At 34.7% G+C, this 20,302-nt stretch overlaps 1 protein-coding gene across 1 annotated transcript; it reads right to left on the bottom strand.

The window, feature by feature from the left end:
- Positions 1-886: 886 nt before the first annotated feature.
- Positions 887-18,785, bottom strand: LOC113346209 (probable LRR receptor-like serine/threonine-protein kinase At1g07650). Its single transcript, XM_026589779.1, has 19 exons — positions 18,663-18,785; positions 18,420-18,552; positions 6,000-6,071; positions 5,823-5,891; positions 5,638-5,709; positions 5,501-5,572; positions 5,308-5,379; positions 5,138-5,206; positions 4,979-5,050; positions 4,662-4,730; positions 4,497-4,568; positions 4,239-4,431; positions 3,958-4,156; positions 3,667-3,825; positions 3,017-3,135; positions 2,690-2,900; positions 2,360-2,597; positions 1,958-2,111; positions 887-1,705 (listed from the first exon to the last, which is right to left on the bottom strand). Exons 1-19 carry the CDS (start codon positions 18,769-18,771, stop codon positions 1,301-1,303), a joined length of 2,559 nt encoding a protein of 852 aa, XP_026445564.1. The 5' UTR covers positions 18,772-18,785; the 3' UTR covers positions 887-1,300.
- Between the last annotated feature and the right edge of the window lie 1,517 nt (positions 18,786-20,302).

Genomic DNA, 20,302 nt, shown 5'->3' with positions numbered 1-20,302 from the left:
AAGAATTTGCTTCAGAGTCTTGGTGTTGAGCATGCTGCGCCCGTATCTCTTCATTGTGACAGTCAAGCTGCTCTACATATTGCAAATAATCCAGTCTTTCATGAACGTACGAAATACATTGAAATAGATTGTCATTTTGTAGGTCATGAGATTCTCAAAGGTACTATTGCTCCTGCGTACGTTCATACTACTGTGCAGCTTGCTGATATTCTTACTAAAGCCTTGGGTCGTCAACATCAATCTCTTCTTGCCAAGTTGGGAATTTCCAATCTTCGTGCTCCAACTTGAGGGGGGTATTGGGATTAAAGTATATTTATAACATATTTTTGTTTACTTTGCAATATTTTCTTACTTATTTTACGCTGAATGTCGACATCTTTTGTAATCTTTTGTAACTCTCTGTATATAAGGTCATGCCTACTTCTCTAACAAATCAATGAGAATATTTTGAATTCCATTCACGTTTGCACCAGAATTCAATTTTTATAAATGTTTTATTAATTTTTAGAGTCACGAGTTTGTTGAATTTTCGTTAATTTCTTAAATTTTCTTAAGCGAGACATTGACCCGTGCATAGCACGGGTGACCAACTAGTCTTTCTGAAGAAGAAAGTAAATTAAATGGTTGGAATTTAATTCCGAGAAAAACCATTTTTCTTCCGATTTAATCATATCTTTGTACTGATATCTGTCTTACTCCGATAATCCTTCTCTTTCTCTTATCGGATTTCTCGGTATTATACTTTTACGTTATGTCCTTGTTACTTTGTATTCTTTTATTTTCGAATTTAAAATCACTGTAACCTCGAATTTGTATTAATAAAAAAGTTCTTTGTTTTTCGAAGAAGAAGAAAAAGAAAAAGTTCCTTGTTTATCAAAGAAGAAGAAGAGAGAACAGGTTATTTTAAAGAAAAAAGAAGTATTTACAAGCAAAGGGACGGTTCCACAAAAACAACTACATATTAACTGTGTCCCATTGAAAAGGAACTTGACTAATAGTAAAAATCCTAAAAACATCCATGGCCCTGCCACCAAAACCAATGATCTGTTTAATAACCGTAGTAAGCTCAATAACCTCCATGGCCCTGCCACCAAAAACCCTTCTATTTCTCCCTTCCAGGAATTTAAATTCCACGAGCAAAAAGGAGGAACTCAAGAATTTAAAATCTAGTGATTCAAAGAAAACATACTGTCATGCATTGTGCACATAATTCCATCAAATTAACAGAAATGTGACCCTGGATCCCTGATCAAGTAAAAACAACAGACACGATTGTTTCATGTGGATTATATGCATAGGTTCAAACTTCTCTACTCTCTGACACTCTGTTACTCCAGTACTCTGAATCCATAACGAGTGGATAAAGATCAATAGCAGAAGTTGATGACTCTGAACGTTGAACATCTTTCAAAATACTCTGTGCTTGGCTATGATCTATCAGGTTCTGTTCAAGATTGTCGCTAATAGCTTGGAATTTCAAATCATTGCTAGGCTCACTTACTGGATTTGAAACAAATTCTTCAAAAGCAGTTTGACCTTCAAGCATGCTGACTACCAAAGACATCCTAGGTCTTTGTGCTGGAGATGCGTTCGTGCATGCAAGAGCTATATTAACCGTCCGTAGAACTTCCTCCTCGTCGAATATGGATTCCAACTTTGGATCGACCAACTCCATCAAACATCCATTCTTCTGAAGAAATAAAGCCTGAGTGCAATAGCATATTAATCAACAACGAGGGTTTCATGACTAGGCCTTTAAGAAATCAAGTAAAATCAATATTAGGCCTGAGTGCAATAGCCAATCGGTATTGGATTGGATGCTCTTTCTGATGGTCCTACTGGGGATATCAGCCATTAACTAATAGACTTACAAAAACAAAAATCAAGTAAAATCTGATACACTAAACAAAAAAACAACAAATATTACAAAAACTATAACTTTAAAAGATTTAATTACCCAGTCAAGAAGATAAACACAGTCTGCTTCTTTTAGCAAGTAACTTGTATTGCTCTTCCCGCTGACTATTTCTAATGCGACAACGCCAAAACTGTAAACGTCTGCTTTGTCAGTCAGATATCCCCTCAATGCATACTCTGGTGCCATATAGCCACTGAAATGTTGGCCATTACACAACCATTATGTTTATTATTAGGATTAGAGTACAAGTTAGCAATCAATAATCACATGAAGAGCCAAAAGCGATCTATGCTAAGCATTCAAGTGCAGGCGGAATGAAAGTATGCCTACTTAAATCCTAGAGAATATAAGATATATATACCAAACATAGTTATGCTAAATGAACTGTTACGGTACGTTATCCTATTGTAATCAATAATGACAAAAAATATGTAAACTCACCGAGTACCCGCAATTCGAGTGCTAATATGGGTTTTATCTTCCTCGTGAAGTTTTGCCAAACCAAAGTCAGAAATCTTTGGGTTAAGATGCTTATCAAGAAGTACATTAGTACCCTTAATGTCTCTGTGGACAATCTTCAGCCTTGATTCTTCATGCAGATAAGTTAGGCCTCTGGCTATACCCACACAAATCTTGTGCCTTGTTGGCCAATCAAGCTTCAGCTGAACCTCTTCTTCGCCTATAAATTTGCAACCAACAAAAAGAAAATGTTATGAAGTCTTTGGTGATGCCGCGTGGTAGATATTGGCAAATAAGAGCCAACACACGTACCGAACAAAACACGGGCAAGACTATTATTCTCCATGTATTCATAAATCACAAGTAACTGGTTTCCTTCCATACAGCATCCAAAAAGCCTTGCAAGATTAGGGTGTTGTAGGGCAGAAATCATTCCTATCTCATTCACAAATTCACGATTTCCCTGTTGGGATTTGGATGATAGTTGTTTCACAGCAATTATTGTACCATCTAAAAGATGACCCTGCATTTGTACATGAAAATAAAATATTGGTACTACCCTTGCTTACCCATTGAAATGTCATATGGTACCAGTATATCAAGATAGTGAAGTACAACCAACGCTTCTGATGTAAATACCTTATAAACAGGCCCAAAACCACCTTCACCAATCTTGTTTTCAGCAGCGAAGTTGTTTGTGGCAGCTTTTATTTGCCTTAATGTGAAGGAAGTAGTGTTTATGTCCAAACCTCTAAGCCCTGTCAGATAGATTTTACATGGCAATGAGTTTAGCAACTATTCTTTTCTGGTGTCTTTCAGATATTCCATGCTTTAGAATTCTCAAAACTGTCTTTCTTACCAAAAGGATGCCAGTAAACTAAATGGATATTTCAATTTCGCGCCAATCTAATCTCTGAAATTTTGGTTAGGATCCTAAACATTGATTTCACATAAATTGATTATCTCAATTTAGCTCTTAATGATAATATCAATATTTTGCAGTTCAAAAGTTTCTTAATGCTCCTATCTTTTAGGATGATCAACAGGGCCAAGTATTTGTCCACATGTAAAATCAGCCTACAAACATCTAATTATGAGTCAGATTCACCTTTTCCACTATAGCCTCAACTTTTATCTTAATCGAAAAGAGTCAACTGTCAACGTCGTGCCTAAAGTAAAAACTAGATAGTTTCAAGTTCAAGACCATTAAGCTAAGCTGATACCTACTAGCCCCAAAAATAGCCCTGAAACTTTGGATCATAAACTTAAGGTAATTTGGCGCTTATTACCTTGATCGGTCTCATTTTGCCTCCCAAAGTAGCCCTTCCACCAGAGAGCCCCCAAAGTAGTGGCCGCAAGGCACAATACAGAAGCGATGACAATTCCCACCACCACCCCTGCAGAGATTTTGTTTCCACGAGGTACACCAACTAAACGAGGGACAACATCTAAGCAAGATACAGCATTAATTTACTTGCAAATGAATTAACATTTCGTTTGCGAGTCTAAACATACTAGCACAGCCAGTGGGTGCAGAGATGGGATTATTTTACGTCAAGGATATAAGCAGAGTGCAGTACCCGGATTTATAACAGAAATAGCTGAAACAAGAGGACCATAGTATCCAGCAGCAGGGGTCCTTTGTGTGCCTTTCCCTGCCCAGTAGAACCGAATTTCCAAGGTATTACTAGTCACAACCGCAGTAAAGATTTTAATAACCGACTTACGAGCCCCACCCGCTGATTTCACAATATCAAAATCTTTCAACACTAGCTTTCCCTGCAATAACTAGCATGTTCAATAAAGAATTTCATGTTACTGCAAGGAAAGAAAAACTTCTATAGGTGACAGGGTAAGCTACCTGAATGTAGACATTGAATACGCGCCTCGAAAGACTGCTGAATGACTCATCATTTGGGAATAATATCTCCGCGAAGTGGAGTTTCACAGTATAATTTCCATTAATCAAACAATACCCATAGTAAGTTAGAGATAGTGGAGAAATGCGCGCTGCCGTGTATAACTCTGGGTCGGCCATCGAGAGTAATGGATTTCACTCTATATAACCTTTCCTTCTCAAACTGAAAAGGACAAAAAGAAAACATCAAATTGTACTTACAATGTACGAAGTTTCGTCATATTGCCAAGATAGGCAGGTAAGGTTCCACTAATATTGCAATTCCTTAGAATACTGAACACAATCAGATATAAGCTAACTCACATCATCAGAAATAAAAGCTTTACGAATATTAAAAGGTAAAGGAGTTACATATGGTCTACTCACAGTGTCGTCAAGTTCAAGTTATTAAGTGGTGGGAATGAACCTTCTATACCATCTAAATCACTAATGATCCTGCATCAAGGCATTCAGTAAGACATGTAAATGGATCATTTCCATGTACTTCGCACCCTTAAGAAATTAAATCACATACTTACTCACAATGATACTATTAAGTTCAAAGTAGAGATCCATAGTCACACAGATGGACTGTTGTGAAAGAAAGAAAAAAAAATGCAGCATTTGATGCATGAACTAGTCCCATTGAAGAAAAAGTAGGATGTATATTAGAAATGAGAAAAAAGTTAAGTGAAATAACTAACAAGATATCTAATTTTTCCAAGACAGAGATGTCAGATGGAATTGGCCCTTCTAAACCGCTTGCTTGAATTTCTCTGCGAATAGTAAAAAAATTACAAGGAAGGAAATGAGGAAAAGTGGTGAATTATTCTTTGTATGTCTCAAAAGGTTAAAATTCTTACAGTCTTGTCAGGTTCCTCCAATTCTTAAAACTAGGTATCTTTCCGGTAAACTGGTTGTCACTTATCCAGCTGCATGACAAATTATAAATGCACTATCATATACCACACAAAAAAAGAACTATTTAAATGTTGTTTAACCAATTAAACTTAGAAATCTTTATAAATCTTACAGGTCATTCAAGTTGGTTAGCTTAGAAAATGTCTCTGGAAATTCCCCAGTTAGATTGCTCGCGACAAACCTTCTACAATTACAAAGAGCAATCAACCCAACCATCGTCCATTCATTATAAAAAAAAAATCTTGTACGTTACAGTAATTCAATTATCATCAAGAAGCGAAATGTAAAAAACCAGATAAACTTACATGCTTTTTATGCCTAAAATATCTCCAAATGTTTGTGGAAGAGGTCCAGAAAATTGATTGTAGCCCGCCCATCTAAAGTACTTAGTTGCAATCAGATACATCTATATATACATTATTAAATTCACAAGAAAACTTACATATTTCTTAGGGTAGAGATGTTTCCTATCTCGTCTGGGATTGGACCAATTAATCGATTTCCAGTGAGATAGCTGCATTGGTTTGTTTCAGTCTTTATCAGTGTTGGGAAACAAAAGCATTTGATTTTTATTGTATGATAGTAACAAACGCAATTGATTAAAGAAAGTAAATGAAGGATTCTTACATTTCTTCCAATTTCATGGAACCCCATGATTTAGGGATTGTACCATTAAGGTAGTTACGACTAAGTTGACTGATGAAGTAAAAACACTTACAAAAATTAGTTAAGATATTATAAAGACTAATATATTGCAATTTAAGTTCTACTTTAGATGGGCGAGAGAAGAAGAAGAAACCTTACATTATTTTGAGGTGGGGAAGCTTTACGAGCTCTGGCGGTAATGTGCCGGGTAAACTCTGCTCTTGAATATCTCTGCACAAGCCAGCCCCAGAATACCATCAATTCAGTTAGATCAAAATAAAGGTTGCATACCATTTCCACTGGTTCAGAGCTTAAGTTAAAAGAACCATTACTAGTGATTAATTTTGGGAAGAAATGCAGATTGGTTCGCCTCACGGTATCCCAACTTTTCTCTAGTTTCTCCTCTACTCTCTCACTTCTGGTTTTGTCGTTAAGAAAGAAGGGGGTGTTTTATCAACAACACCGCAAAGAATGTTGGAACCGACTAAATACAACCCACGACCGACCGTCTAAATAATGGCACACTTAATTCAAAAAGTGAAAAATACTAGAACACCCTATTATATGGGTTCAATATATAGAAGCCCCACAAAATGGATCATTCACTATCAACTCCATACTTTAGGAAAATGATACTGCTAGGCCCAAAAAATCAATTTTTTTTCAGATCTGGCCCATAATTAATTATTATGAATTTTAATAATGATAACACTACCCTTTACTATATATACAAGAGGAATCTCAGTAGATATTTTCATTTATCTGTTCTTTTTCTCTCTCTCTTCTCCTTTCATTTTCTCTTTCAGCTCCGGCGGAAAAACCCTAGAAAACTTCTTCGTCGTCTCCAAATTTCACCGATCTTCATTTTTTTTCATCGATTTCATCTCCGTAATCTCATATTTCGAAATTATTCATCGATTTATCATCATTTTAAGCTTAGATTCATCCATTTCGTAATCCAAAACCTATAAAAATTCAGTGAAATGTCTGTGAAATTAACTCATAATGCGATTTCTGCTATTCTTAGAGGCGATTCAAACTTAAAACCTCTAGTTCGAGTATTTAGATAGAAAATCTACTGGTAAATCACAAGATCGGCTTCAATTACTTGTTTATGACTCAGTTTCGTCTCAATATGCTGTTTTAGCAACTCAGTTGAATGAGAAAGTGTTCAATGGCGATATTCGTAAAGGATTTGTGGTTCAATTGATTGACTACATGTGTAATATTAAGTTTTCTCTTAATTCCGATCTAATTTTAGGCTTGATTTCAATTTTTTGGTGTTACGAATCTTTGAAATGATTCTTAGTAGGTTTAAACTAATACAGGTGTTGCTTAAACTAGAACTTTATACCGTGTTTTGTTGTGTTTGAATGATTTTATGGTTGTGTTTTGTGTTGGATGTGGAATTGTTGCAGGGAAGGTGATACATAGAGGTTCAAAAATTACTGGAAAAGTTGTTTATCCATTAACAAAGACAGTACACATCGTATGTTTGAGAAAAGGCATGAATGAGCTCTTCTTCACTATTTCAAGCTCATCTGATTCTTGTTGAGTCTCTATGCAAGTGTTATTCCTGCAATTGTTTTGCCATGAGTTATTGGATTTGTTTAATCTTAAATTAATAAAATGAACTCAAGCAACAATAACAGCTTCAATCATTTACATTTTGTTGGAACAAGAAGCTTGAGAGCCTTGAGGTAAACTAATTCCTCATGATGTATTAATATTTCCTCCTGATTTTATGATTCTTATAACTTTGACTTGCCGTATGTGTTTCGGTGATTGACACTCTAAGCATCATCCTTGACAGGCACTAAAGAACACATTTAAGAAATTGGACCATGACGTAAATATACAAGAGTTTTTTGGCACAAGGTATGTATGACTTTAAGCATTGTCGAGAGACACTCTGTAGACTTACCATCAAGTGTCTTTTTTAACACCATTCACCATTTTTTCTTTACCAGACCAAAAACCAGATATCACCCTTTTAATAGGAAAACAAGAGAGAAGGGTCCATTTTTGCAGTACTCAAGCTGTTGAGGTATGCCTCACGAATGACAGTAACTATATCATTCATTTTTATTTTATTTTATGGAATTCAATATGTACTCCATGTTGTCATAAGTAAATGTAATACTGACAGGTGCTGACAAATCAGTCGAGACTCTTGCAAGCTCAACTATCGGAAATGCGTAATAGACTGAGGTGTCACTCCATAAATATTTCTCATCTCAATTATTTGGTTGTTGTTTGTATTAGCGGTCATGTACTTAATTATTTGAATTTCACTTACCTCATTGCACTAGCCCCCAAACTGATGTTTAAATGAATGTAGGGCCCTCTGCCTTCTTGAACTATAAAATTATCCATTTGTGTCATCCAACACTGCTTACTTGTTGCAGCTTGCTATACAAATTCAAAATTTGGATAATTATATGATTAAGTTTGCGGTCGGCTGCACTGTTTCGGCTGTTGGAAGGATCCAAATAAGATAAACAATATAGAGGATCTAACAATAATGGAAAATTCTATCAAGGAATCACTTGCTCGGGTCAGATTACATAAGGTATGGTTATATTTTTGATTGATTATGTTTCCTTCACTTAGTTATTTTGTGGTATTATCAGCTATTCATGGTCTAACTGTATTGATATTGGCATTTTTTATGTGAAAGGAAAATTTTGGGAAGCAACCACTTACGCCAGTAGATTGTGACCAGGTATCAATGTGTCGTCAATTTTATTTCTGATCTTAAAAGTATAAATACAGATATGGTTTAATCTTGTTAAGTTATTCCATTTTGTAGCTCCCGAATGGAATGAATCTTCCACCTTGTAGTTACATACTTTCCTTTGGATTTGTTTTAAGCTAGGCATGTAGTTATTGGATTGGATCCAGACGTGGCTTGTGCAGATTCGAATGACTTACATATGTAACTAACAATTACACATGCCATATGCATGTGTAACTGATGATTACATATGAATTTTTGTATGTATAAGGGTCTTAGAGCAATACTGCTGGTATGTCCTTTTGTCAGTTTTCAATAAAAAAATTTCATTGATTGGTTGGTACATTTCATAGTTCATGTTGTTTAGGAACAATGTAAGCATCTTTCATCTGTTTTACTAGTGTATGATCAGTTAGTGGCGGTATGCTGTTGTAACTTTTAAATCCACTGAAGATACCATGGTGTGCGCTTGATGAGATTAATGCTGGAGTTTATAATGGACGTATGCGTGATTCTAACTTGGCAAGCTAAGATTGATCTGTTTTTTACATATCAATTGCTGAGTGTGTTAACTTGGAAGTTAAAAGTATGTGTAGCTACTAGTTACACATTCTAATTAGATGTGTAACTTTTAGGTACACTAACTAAATGGATGTGTAGCTACTAGTTATACATGCTAACTGATAGACATTAAGAAGCTTCAAGAAGCAGGAGTTTACACCTGCAATAGATTGACGATGCATACCAAAAAGATAAAACTCACTTTTTGATTTTGAATCTTAAGTTCTTGAGAATGTCATGGTTTTTTCAAAATTTTAAATGATTTTCTCTTTTTTTTTGTAGAGTTTAAATGGTCTTTAAAGGATTATTAAAAGCCAAAGTCGATAAAATCTGTGAAGCAGCCGAGAAAATAGTTGTAAGTATTTAAATCATCTTCCTAAACTACTCTGGATTTTGGATTTGTTGATTGTGTGATTTTCTTTTCATTTTTGTTCATTTCTTAATATTGCATATGTAACTCCCAGTTACACATTTCATATCATGTGTAACTCCAAATTACACATGCATTTTATGTGTACCAGCTGATTATACATGCTTGTTTTAAGAGTGTTTAGTTAGTGAATTTCATTTTAGATTGGTAGATGTAATAGCAGCCTAATGATGGATTTGTTACTTTGGTCTTACTATAATGCAGTCCTTGAGCCAAATCCAAATGACCCTGTGTCTGCCTATATGCAAGTAATGGAAATGGTAAATTGTTAGTCATTCTAGTTTTGTTAATAAGAGCTATGTTCGTGGATTTCAGGTGACACGTTTTGTCGGTGATGTTGTCTCTCCGGTAAATCTCGTGACCTGCGTCCTTTCTACTTTGCTTTCTGTATCCTGTCTTAAATGAAGTCCATTGTATTTAGCTCGTATGCTTTCCTTAGTAATTAGGAAACATTTATAGCTCGTATTCGATTTAGATGTTTCCTAGTAGACCTTGTGATATACACAAGTTATTTATATATGTAACTCATGTTATTTATATGTGTAACTTCTGGTTACACATGTTATATGCTTGTGTAACTCCTAATTACACAATTAGGATGCATGTTTAACTGCACATCACACAAGCCATATGCATGGCAATTTGCACGTTTAACTAGCATTGGCAGACTATGGATGTGTAACTAGTAGTTACACATGCTAATTAAATATGTAACTTCTAGGTACACAAGCCAAATAAATGTGTATCTACTAGTTACACATGCAAATTAGATGTGTAACTTATAGTTACACATGCTAATTTGATGGGATATGCATATGTAATTTATAGTTACACATGCTAATTTGATGGGATATGTTATAGTGGTTATATTTATGAAATTGAGAAAAGAACATCAAGTCCTAGTAGTAGGGAGTAGTAGTGGATGCAGATTAGACTAATTAGATGCAGGTTATACTTATAGTTACACATAATAATTAGATGTGTAATTTCTAGTTACACATGATGATTGTATGTGTAACTTATGCTAATATGCATGTGTAACTATTGTTTACATGTGTAACTACTGATTACACATGCATTTTGTTTTCCTGGGTTCATATCTATACCATGCTGAATCAGTTGTGTGATCATTTTTTGCGATATTAATGTGCTAGCACAAGGTTCCCAGGTGTTTGTATTATTCTGCCAGTATAATTACTGTCTGAAGCTTTACTTTCTGTTGCTTAAAATGTCCTTCGTCATCGATAATATGAAAATGGCTTAGGTACATCTAGACTAGCGCTGTAAAACGTCTTTCTGTTAATACAGTGCTAACAACGTCTTTCTGTTGAAGCAGTGATATCTTAATTAAGAGCTTCTCATTCACTTGCAAGGTTAACTGTATTATTTTATGACTGGTAATTGCTTGATAGTCACCTCTCGTTTTTGCTAGTGTTATTCATTTAGAGATGGATTTGCTGATTTTATGTTGACATATCTAAGTCAGATGCATGTGTAACTCCTAGTTACATAATTCAGATGCATGTGTATCTGCAAGTTACACATGTTAATTAGATGTGTAACTTTTACTTACACATACTGATTTTGGGTACACATATCAATATGTATGTGTAACTCCTAGTTACACTAGTCATATGCATGTGTAACTGCTAGCTACACTAGCCAGATGAATGTGTATCTCCTAGTTACACATGTTATATGCATGTGTAACTCTCAGTTACACAATTCAGATGCATGTGTAACCGCTAGCTACACTAGTCAGATGCTTGTGAAACTGAAATATACATTATTTTATGTACTGTTCATTTTAATCGTATAAATACTGATTGCTTGTTGTTATATTTCAGGTTTTAGATAACTTCATAAAAGCTAATTGCTTAAACGTGGTAATGGTCTCGCTGGAACTGGAGTTGACGCTGAATACACAAGTCAGATGCATGTGTAACTCTCAGTTACACTAGATAGACACATATGTAACTCTCAATTACACTAAACAGATGCGTGTGTAACTTCTAGTTACACATGCTAAGAAATTATTGTAAATGAATATTAAAGTAATAACTTTTTTTTTTGTGTTTTTTTTTTGATGTCTATTTATTTGCATATATATACAAGTGTAACTTTGCATTACACATATCATAAGGATGTGTAACTTCTGGTTACACATGCCATATGCATGTGTAACTTCTGTTTACACCTTCGCACTGTACTTTAATAATTTCGGGCCTAGATTTAATAATTTTGGGCCTAGATTTAAATTTTATTTAATTATGGGCTTGACAATATGCATAAGGGTATCAAGGTCTTTTAAAAACTCTGGGCCTAGATTTAAACTTTTTTTAATTAAGGGCCTCATATTATGGGTTATCCATGGGTTGGGCCTGAGCCTAATTTCCCCATTCAAAAATGTTCAACCCACCGAACATTTGCACAGCGACCTGTACCGTGGAGTTGCGTGTGAGAGATAGGATGGGGTCCATTTTTGCCCCACTCCTTATCCCAGTGTTCAGAGCCGCTGCGGGGTGTTGGATTCCACCGAAGTACACTTTGCGGTGTAAACTTTCGGGGGTGTATCATTGCTGCACTTAATTTACATCCGCTACCAAAACTCACTCGCTCTATTATTTTAATTTTTGAACTCTATTATTGGGGCTGTTGGGGCTAAAATGCTATGTGTAGGCAAAAATGGATAGGAGGACTCAGGGTATATGAAAAAGTCAAAAATACCCTTACTTAAGTTTCACTATTCATCAAAAAAGGAAATCTTAAATCTATAATCTCCTCCTTCTCCTTCTCCTCTTATTTACAAATCATGATGATCATGATTTAATCATGATGAAGATCATTAAAAAAAAACTAAAAATCTATTATCCTCTCCTTATCCTTCTTTTCTCATTCATAAATTGTGACAAAGATGATGATCATAGTTTCATCACGATGAGAGCGATGATCGTAAAGAAAGCCTCAAATTATTATCTTCTCTTTCTCCTTCTCATTCATAGATCATAGTAAAGATGGTGATCATCATAAAAAGAAAAAACTAAGAACACCCACTATTTATTTTTGCTTTTAAATGATTAAAAAATCCTTGCTTGATTGGGGTATACCTAATTAGACAAAACCCAAGTCATTTAGAAGTAAAACAGGCCACCCCTTAACCATATATTTTCTAAATGGTTAATATACCCTTGTTTAATTAACACTAAAAATTCTGATTAGGTTAATTAATTGCGTTTAAGTGAATTAATTAAGTAGATTAAAACTTATGAATTTAAGTTATGAAATTTTATTTTTGATTGAACTCATGTGGGAAGATTTTTGATGAAAAAAATTTGTTTTGAATATTTTGTTTGCAACGGAAATGAAAACATACTACCCAAACACTTCTAAAAAGGGGATTACAAAGCTGATGTATGAAATCATATTCAAAATTAAAGAAGAAATCACCACTTTCAGTTTTGAAACTATCAAAAGTCGGCAAGTTCGACGAATGAAGAACATGCCGACTAACTTTGGCCGGCAAGGTATGCGGATGAAGAACATGCCGACAACTTATGGCCGGCAAGGTCGATGAATAGAGAAGATGCCGACTTTATTATTTTTGACACACATGAGACTGTTGTAAATGCTTCACTAGTTGGCATCTTATTGATTTTTTACCTTGCCGGCTACCTTATAGTCAGCAAGGTCGATAAAAAAAATACCATGCCGACTATAGAATTTTTGACATACAGAGAAAGGTGTTACAAATGCATGATTAGTCGGCGAGGTATTAATTTCATAAGGTATAAGGATGAATAACGTGCCGACCCTGTAAATGGTAATTTCAGAGATGAAAAGTCGGCAAAGTATTAACCTCATACCCTGCCGATTATATTTTAGTCGGCAAGGTCGACAAAAAAAAACCTTGCCGACTTTCGATTCGTTTTGATTCTTCGTTTTTTATTCTTTTTTTTGATTTCATCGTGTATAGTTAGAGTTTTTGAAAAAAAATTAATATCCTGCTTTTTTAGTATGGGCAATTTGATCTTTTAACACCTTTTACACACCCCTTAGCACACTAGTTTGGATGTGAATAAAATGGGTATACCCCAATTAATCTGGGTATACCCAATCAAGCCAAGTAAAAAATATGATTCTATGAATTTCGGGTAAAAAAAAAGAAGTTTTTGAATGTGTTTACGGCTGGGAGTTCTTAGATTCCAAGCCCAAAGTAAATGTTGCGGCTTGGTTATCCCAAACGAAATTAGTTTTCTGATTTTTTTGGATTTCCAGAATCAGTTACGGCTAGGAAAACCCAGCCGAAAACTAGGAAAACAAATCCAGGACTTTGATCATTCCCCTTTTCACCCTATTACCAATCTCAATGCTAGAATCGTTCCCCTCTCCACTGCTCAGATTGTGCCATGTCTTGTCCCAAATATGGACAAGATCTCATTCCCCCTAAACCAGTATTTCTGTCAAAAATAACTCTTTCTTTTATCATTTTCTGACTCCTCCCCCTGCCCCTTCCTCCATCACCACCTCCGCATTATATTTAGATACTCTTTCCGTCCCACTAATAGATTACCTAGTTCAAGTTTGCATAATTCTTATGGCAAGGAAGGGAAAAGAGTATTTTTAAGTAATTTTTAAAATTATATCCTTATGGATAATAACTAGTAAAATTTAGAAATGATCTATCTCTCAAACTACACCACGGATGTCTGCAAACTTTATACCATTGAAAAGCATTTTAAAATACTTACATAGCGAATATAAACATGCCTATCAAATTATGAATATTTTTTATACTAACACAATAATCAATTAAAAGGATAATTTTAGAAATATCTCGTTGTTTAGTGATATAGGTCATCTAATATGGGTCAAAATCAAAAAATAAATAGGTCAACTAATAGTGGGACGGAGGGAATATTATTTTTGAATCCTATTATATGGGCTCTAGACTTTTGGTTTTTAGGGCTCACAAGATGACAAAATAGAGAGTCATGAAATAGTAATCAACAAAATCCCTTAACCTATTAATTTTGTTAATGGTAATATCTTCCATTAGTTAGTGCTAATAATTATATTAACTAAATTAAATATGATTAGTGATTAAGTTAGACTAATTTATAGTTAGGGTTTGAAAATCAAAATCATTTTTTTTATTTAACACACGATTGGGAATAACCAACCGTAACTACCATATACGGGTGGGACTTACAACCGTAAAACAAAAACCAGGTTAAATTACGTTGGGAGTTTATATTTTCCCAATCGTACTTATTATGTACGGTTGAAACTCCCAACCGTAGACAAACCCATGTTCAAAAACGGTTGGGAGTTCATATTTTCCCAACCTTATTATTGATCCCAACCGTATGTAATTCTGAAACTATTTCGAAACCCCTAATTTGATTAGATCCAACCAATTTATGCGATCAAAAGCAACAAAAAGGGATGGGTTTTCGATTCTTACATAACTGGAGTAATTACTTGCGGAGAATCAATGATTAATCGTCGTTATAAACAACAGAAAAAGAAGGATGAAGAAGAAGAGACGATAGAGAAAAAGAAGAGAAGAATAGTCAATATTGATTAGGTTTAGGTTTAGTTTTTGGCTTTAGATTAATTATTTAAGGGTAATAAGCAAAGTAGTTGAAATCATTCCTCGGTCCTACTCGGTTGGGGAGCTTGGAGCGAGGAGCAATAAGTTCAGACTTGGAAATCGCTGAAACTCGGTCTAATACTCGGATCTATTTATTAGAGACTTATATATTGCTGCTCATGAATCATGATTTGTACCTAATTTAAACTAAAATTTTAACACTAGCATTTAATTAAGTGTGTATTATTGTTATATTGAACGTATTTATCATGTATTTAGAGGGTTTTTTATTCGATAACTCCCATATAAGGGGATACAAAAAATCTCTTTCTTATTTTAGTGCATGAAAGGCCAACTCGGAAAAAACGTTAACACGTTTTGCTCAAAAATCGGTTCAAATCGAAAAAAACGTCTGCCTTAATCCCTAAAAATCAGAAATGGTTTGGAATCGGAAATCGCCTCGATGCTGACTATCTCCTTGCTTTCTATGCCTCCTCCAGAGGGAGTGCATCCACAAAGTTAGCTCCTTCCACCACTTCGGAAGTGAAATTCTCATAATATGGTTTCAACCGGTGCCCATTAACTTTAAGTTCCTTGCCTATAGCTATGCTACGAATTTCCACCGCACCATGATAAAACACATTAGTAACAATAAAAGGTCCAATCCAACGTGATCTTAATTTACCCGGAAATAAATGCAAGCGAGAATTAAACAAAAGCACTTTCTGCCCAATGCAAAATTGTTTCCTAGAAATCATGTTATCATGAAATGATTTCGTTTTCTCCTTATAAATGCGTGAGCTTTCAAATGCATCATTGCGAAGCTCCTCTAGCTCTTGGAGTTGTAACTTCCTTTGCTTTCCATCCCCATCCATATCCATATTGCATTGCTTAATATCCCAAAACGCCTTATGCTCAATTTCAACGGGTAAAAGTTATCTTTTTAAAAGGTAATCGGTCTAGCTATTGGCGAGTAATCGGTCTTGAAGAGCGATTTTGACTAAACTAATAAGGTATTAACAAATATAATTAAAGAATATTTTTTTATTTTTGTTATGGGTATATCCTCTTATCCACATTCGGGACACTTGAATCTATAGGAGTCCTCAAAACCTTATTTTTGTTGGGCTCTTTGAGCCATTTTCCCTTTCTTTTTAAAAAAATAATGACATCTTGGTGTGAAGGTATGCAATTATCATGGTGATTGAGGAGTATAAATTTTGGGAAATTAAATCGATAATATTTAGATTGAATTGGTAAAAATTGGATTATGGGTTTGAACATGATTTAAAATTAGTGTTGATGTTGATCTTTAATACAGATGAAGGTAATGGATATTTTGACTTTGGAAGAGTTTTTCACGTTCAATTTTTTTTGGTTAAAAAGTTTAAACCCGCACGTCCTACTACTTCTCCGTTCATTTCCAATACTGATCGTGAAACACCATGAGCAGCAGGATGTTGAGGTACGAAATTCGAAGTGCACTTCTATACCCACGAGTATCCCATGTCCCCCATGGAAGGGGCGTTGTGCCAAACCGGTTCCGGAAGAGATTTCTGAAAAGGAGATGATGATGCACTGGAGAGGGGAAGAGTTCTTTTAAGTAAAACCTTCAATCGCCATTATTATTTTTCAGCGGAGGCTGGACGGAAAGCTTAGGGTTAAAATATAGTCAACTCACGGACGTTGAGTCGCACATGCACAATAAGGGTAATTTTGTCAGAAACACTTGTTTAGGGGTGAAAGTTGCGAGGATTAACAAATAAGGAGGGAAAGCTAAATCATTAATTCAATTAGAGGGGTAAACTCAAAACCTCTTTTACGAGAAGATCTTTCATATTACTCTCATATTTTCATGGGAAGACTTCGGGCATATTACTCTCACATTTTTATGAGAAGATCTTTGTTTGAATAAGATAAAACCCTATCAAAATGGTTGGATTATAATCTCCAAAACCATTCTTTCAGTTTTCGGATTGCTTGGTGCTCTTCTTAGTAGTTCATTGTTTTTCTTCACGAATTACTCTTTGTTAGTACCTTTTAATTGTAATTTGATCTTTGATCTTGATGTTTCTGATAATCTCTATTTTATCATGAATGAAATTTTTTGATGTTTATCAGAAGAAAAATATAAATTGTTATTTAAACCCCCACTTGTTGCCCATAATTCAAATCAACGATTTTTTTTAATATTTTTTTATGTAATGTTGTTAGTAATAACGTAACTAATTAATATTAACTTTTTTTTTCTTTTTTTCTTCCCTTCAAAAAAAAATCCTAGAGCCTTTTCATCTTTCTTGCTCAGATTTGGTCTTTTTGGACCAGAACTGAGCAAGGGCTTCCTTTTCTTTTCTAGTTTTAGGTAACAATTTATCAAATAAGATGTTAATACATCAATTTTTGTGTCTTTCGACATGTTTCTTCGCCGTTTTGAGGTGATTTTTTGGGGCGAGTTCTTCAATCTTTGATGGCTGGTTCGTAGCTTGCTACTCTCGATTCAAAACATCAACGATTCAACACAAAATTGCTTCGAATACATACTCTAGGGATTCAGGGCATCCAAGTTCGTTTGGATCTACAAGTTTATGGGTAAAATACTCCTTCCTTGGAGCATCTCTTATCATGGAAGAATACAATCAAATCAAATGGTCGGAATTATTTCCGGAAAATACCATCATTTCTCCCTTATACATAATCAAAAATTGGGTATCTCTGCAGTTTATTTCTCTTTCTCTTAGCGATCTATTTATAATTGGTATCCTTACTTGTGTTAAGGTCTTGATTATCTTGATATTTTTTGTTTTATGTATTTTGATATTTTTGTTAATCTGATAAGCGAACATATAATCACTATTTTGATTTGAACGAATTGATATTTGTTGATTGACCAAAAAAAAAAAAACTTATTTCATCTGGGGAATATGGAAACATAAATTTAATCTAAAACTACTATTTTTAACCGTAGATTCTATAATTTGGACAACATATATATTTCCAGAGAGAGGAACTTGTGTTCCCCGGACATTTCCACGTAATATACGAAAAAGAATGATCGTGATGAACTGAATAGCTAGACATCGAGTGAGTGACCATAAATGTTGAATCTCGACCATTTACGAAAAATTGCCGGCTGGATTTGATAAAGAGGGGGGTGAATAAATTATTGATACCCAAACAAATTTGCTCTGATGTAATTTCTTACCACAAGAAAAACGGAATACAGAGATTTGTTGAAGACAAGAAGATTAACAAGCTTACATTTTGGTAATGTGGCAGATGGTGTTGTTAGAGAAAGTGCAGGTACATTGAACTCCCGGAGAATTATTACATGGATCCGCGAAGTCCCAGTCCTTCTTTCCTAATGTATTTGCTATTTCTTTTAGAGCTTCGACTGTAGTTAAATATGGAGTATCATTAAAAAAAAAAAAGTTACGAAAAATCATTCATGATATCCTCTGGTAAGCAACCGCATTCAGAAAAGAAGAGGAGCTATATACATACCTTCAGCATCTGGTAATCGCTGTGAGAGAGCAAAACTATAAAAACTGAACTCAAAAATGAATAAAAATATCAAAACAGGGGGATCAAGGGAACGACGGACAGACGACATTCTATTCACTTTGGGTGCTCCAACCATTGCACACCACTATATTATTTATGGGCTTGGAATAAGGCAAGACTACACGATGCGGCTGCGGCTGCGGCCTCCCAATAGATATGGGAGATTTTTCTTGAACGATTTTTTGGGGACCATCCTTTTTTTTGGGACCATTATGACATTAGAAGTAAATCTAGGTCACCCTTTATCAAAATATTTATATTAATATCAAGATTATCCATTTCAATTAAGTTAGTGTAATGATTAGATGTATCATTAGATTAACACAATTAGTGATTAGTGCAAGGTTAAATAAAAAAACTAAATAATCAAAAAAAAAAAGGTTGTATCATTAGGTTAACTAAAATTACCCCTTAACATAATTAACTATTTCGGTTGGGAAATGTTTTTTGCGACGTAACCGAATTGATGTTCGGTTGGGAAATATTTTGCGAAATGACCGAACTAAAGTTCGGTTGGGAAATGTTTTTTTGCAACTAACCGAACTTAGGGTTCGGTTGGGAAATGTTTTTTGCGACGTAACCGAATAATTAGGGTTCGGTTAGGAAATATTTTTTGCAACGTAACCGAACTGATGTTCTGTTGGGAAATATTTTGCGAAATGACCGAACTAAAGTTCAGTTGGGAAATGGTTTTTGCAACTAACCTCACTATTAGGGTTCGATTGGGAAACGTTTTTTGCAACTAACCGAACTATTAGGGTTCGGTTGGAAATGTTTTTTGCGACGTAACCGAACTAAGGTTTGGTTAGGAATTATTTTTGCAAAATAGCCAAATTGTTCTTCATGTTCATCATTTCCATTAGATTCGGTTAGCTCGACAAAGTTTTTCACATAATTCCTACCTGAAGTTCTCTCTGCAACTTCCATTTTCAACTCATTTTGATGGTTAATACGCATTTTTCAGTCGAACGAGGAACGTCAAGGAAAGAGAGAAGAAGAAGAGAATAATTTTTTTTTTCAAAACTCAAAATTTTCGATTCCCCCTGTTTTTTTATTTTGATTTTGATTTTGGTTAATAGATTTATTTAGATTAGATACATATGATTAGATTTATATAGTTATTATGTTAGTTTTGATTTAAATTAAAATAAAGGATAAATGTGTATTTACTTAATTTTAGAACACCCCTTATAAATATAGGGAGGTTGACTTAATAAAACCGTGGTCCCAAAAAAACCACCGTCCCTAAAAAGTGGTTCTTTTTCTTTGTGGAGAACTCTATCAATCAGATCCAAGGGTACACAACTACACATCTCTCTTATTCCCATCTAAGGGTTTGTGTCTTGTGCCGTTGTGCGACTGGCACTGAGTCTACTACTGACCGTGACTTGCAACTGCTACAAAAAAAAAAAAAGAAAAAAAATTGCTAATAATAACTCGAACAATAGTACTATCTAATCTGTAGCCGTTTAATTCACCTACGAAACGATCTTAGACGTCCAATTAGATTGGACATAGATGGTATTTTGTGTGGCCGATAGAAAGTGACAGAAATCTGTTTTACTTTGTTGACTCCAAGT

The sequence above is a fragment of the Papaver somniferum genome, unplaced genomic scaffold, assembly GCF_003573695.1.
Source record: "Papaver somniferum cultivar HN1 unplaced genomic scaffold, ASM357369v1 unplaced-scaffold_99, whole genome shotgun sequence".
Taxonomy (NCBI): domain Eukaryota; kingdom Viridiplantae; phylum Streptophyta; class Magnoliopsida; order Ranunculales; family Papaveraceae; genus Papaver; species Papaver somniferum.
The sequence above is the reverse complement of the archived record's forward strand: the minus strand, read 5'-3'. Positions and strand labels throughout refer to the sequence as shown.

Bases quoted from the DNA above. Each gene is read 5' to 3' on its own strand.
- LOC113346209 (XM_026589779.1), bottom strand. From the start codon at position 18,771: ATGTCGTCTGTCCGTCGTTCCCTTGATCCCCCTGTTTTGATATTTTTA. The intron at 5,892-5,999 runs GTAAGGTTTCTT...TTACTTCATCAG, and splicing joins CTTCCCCACCTCAAAATAAT to TCAACTTAGTCGTAACTACC. The intron at 4,157-4,238 runs GTAGCTTACCCT...TAGTTATTGCAG, and splicing joins TATTCAATGTCTACATTCAG to GGAAAGCTAGTGTTGAAAGA.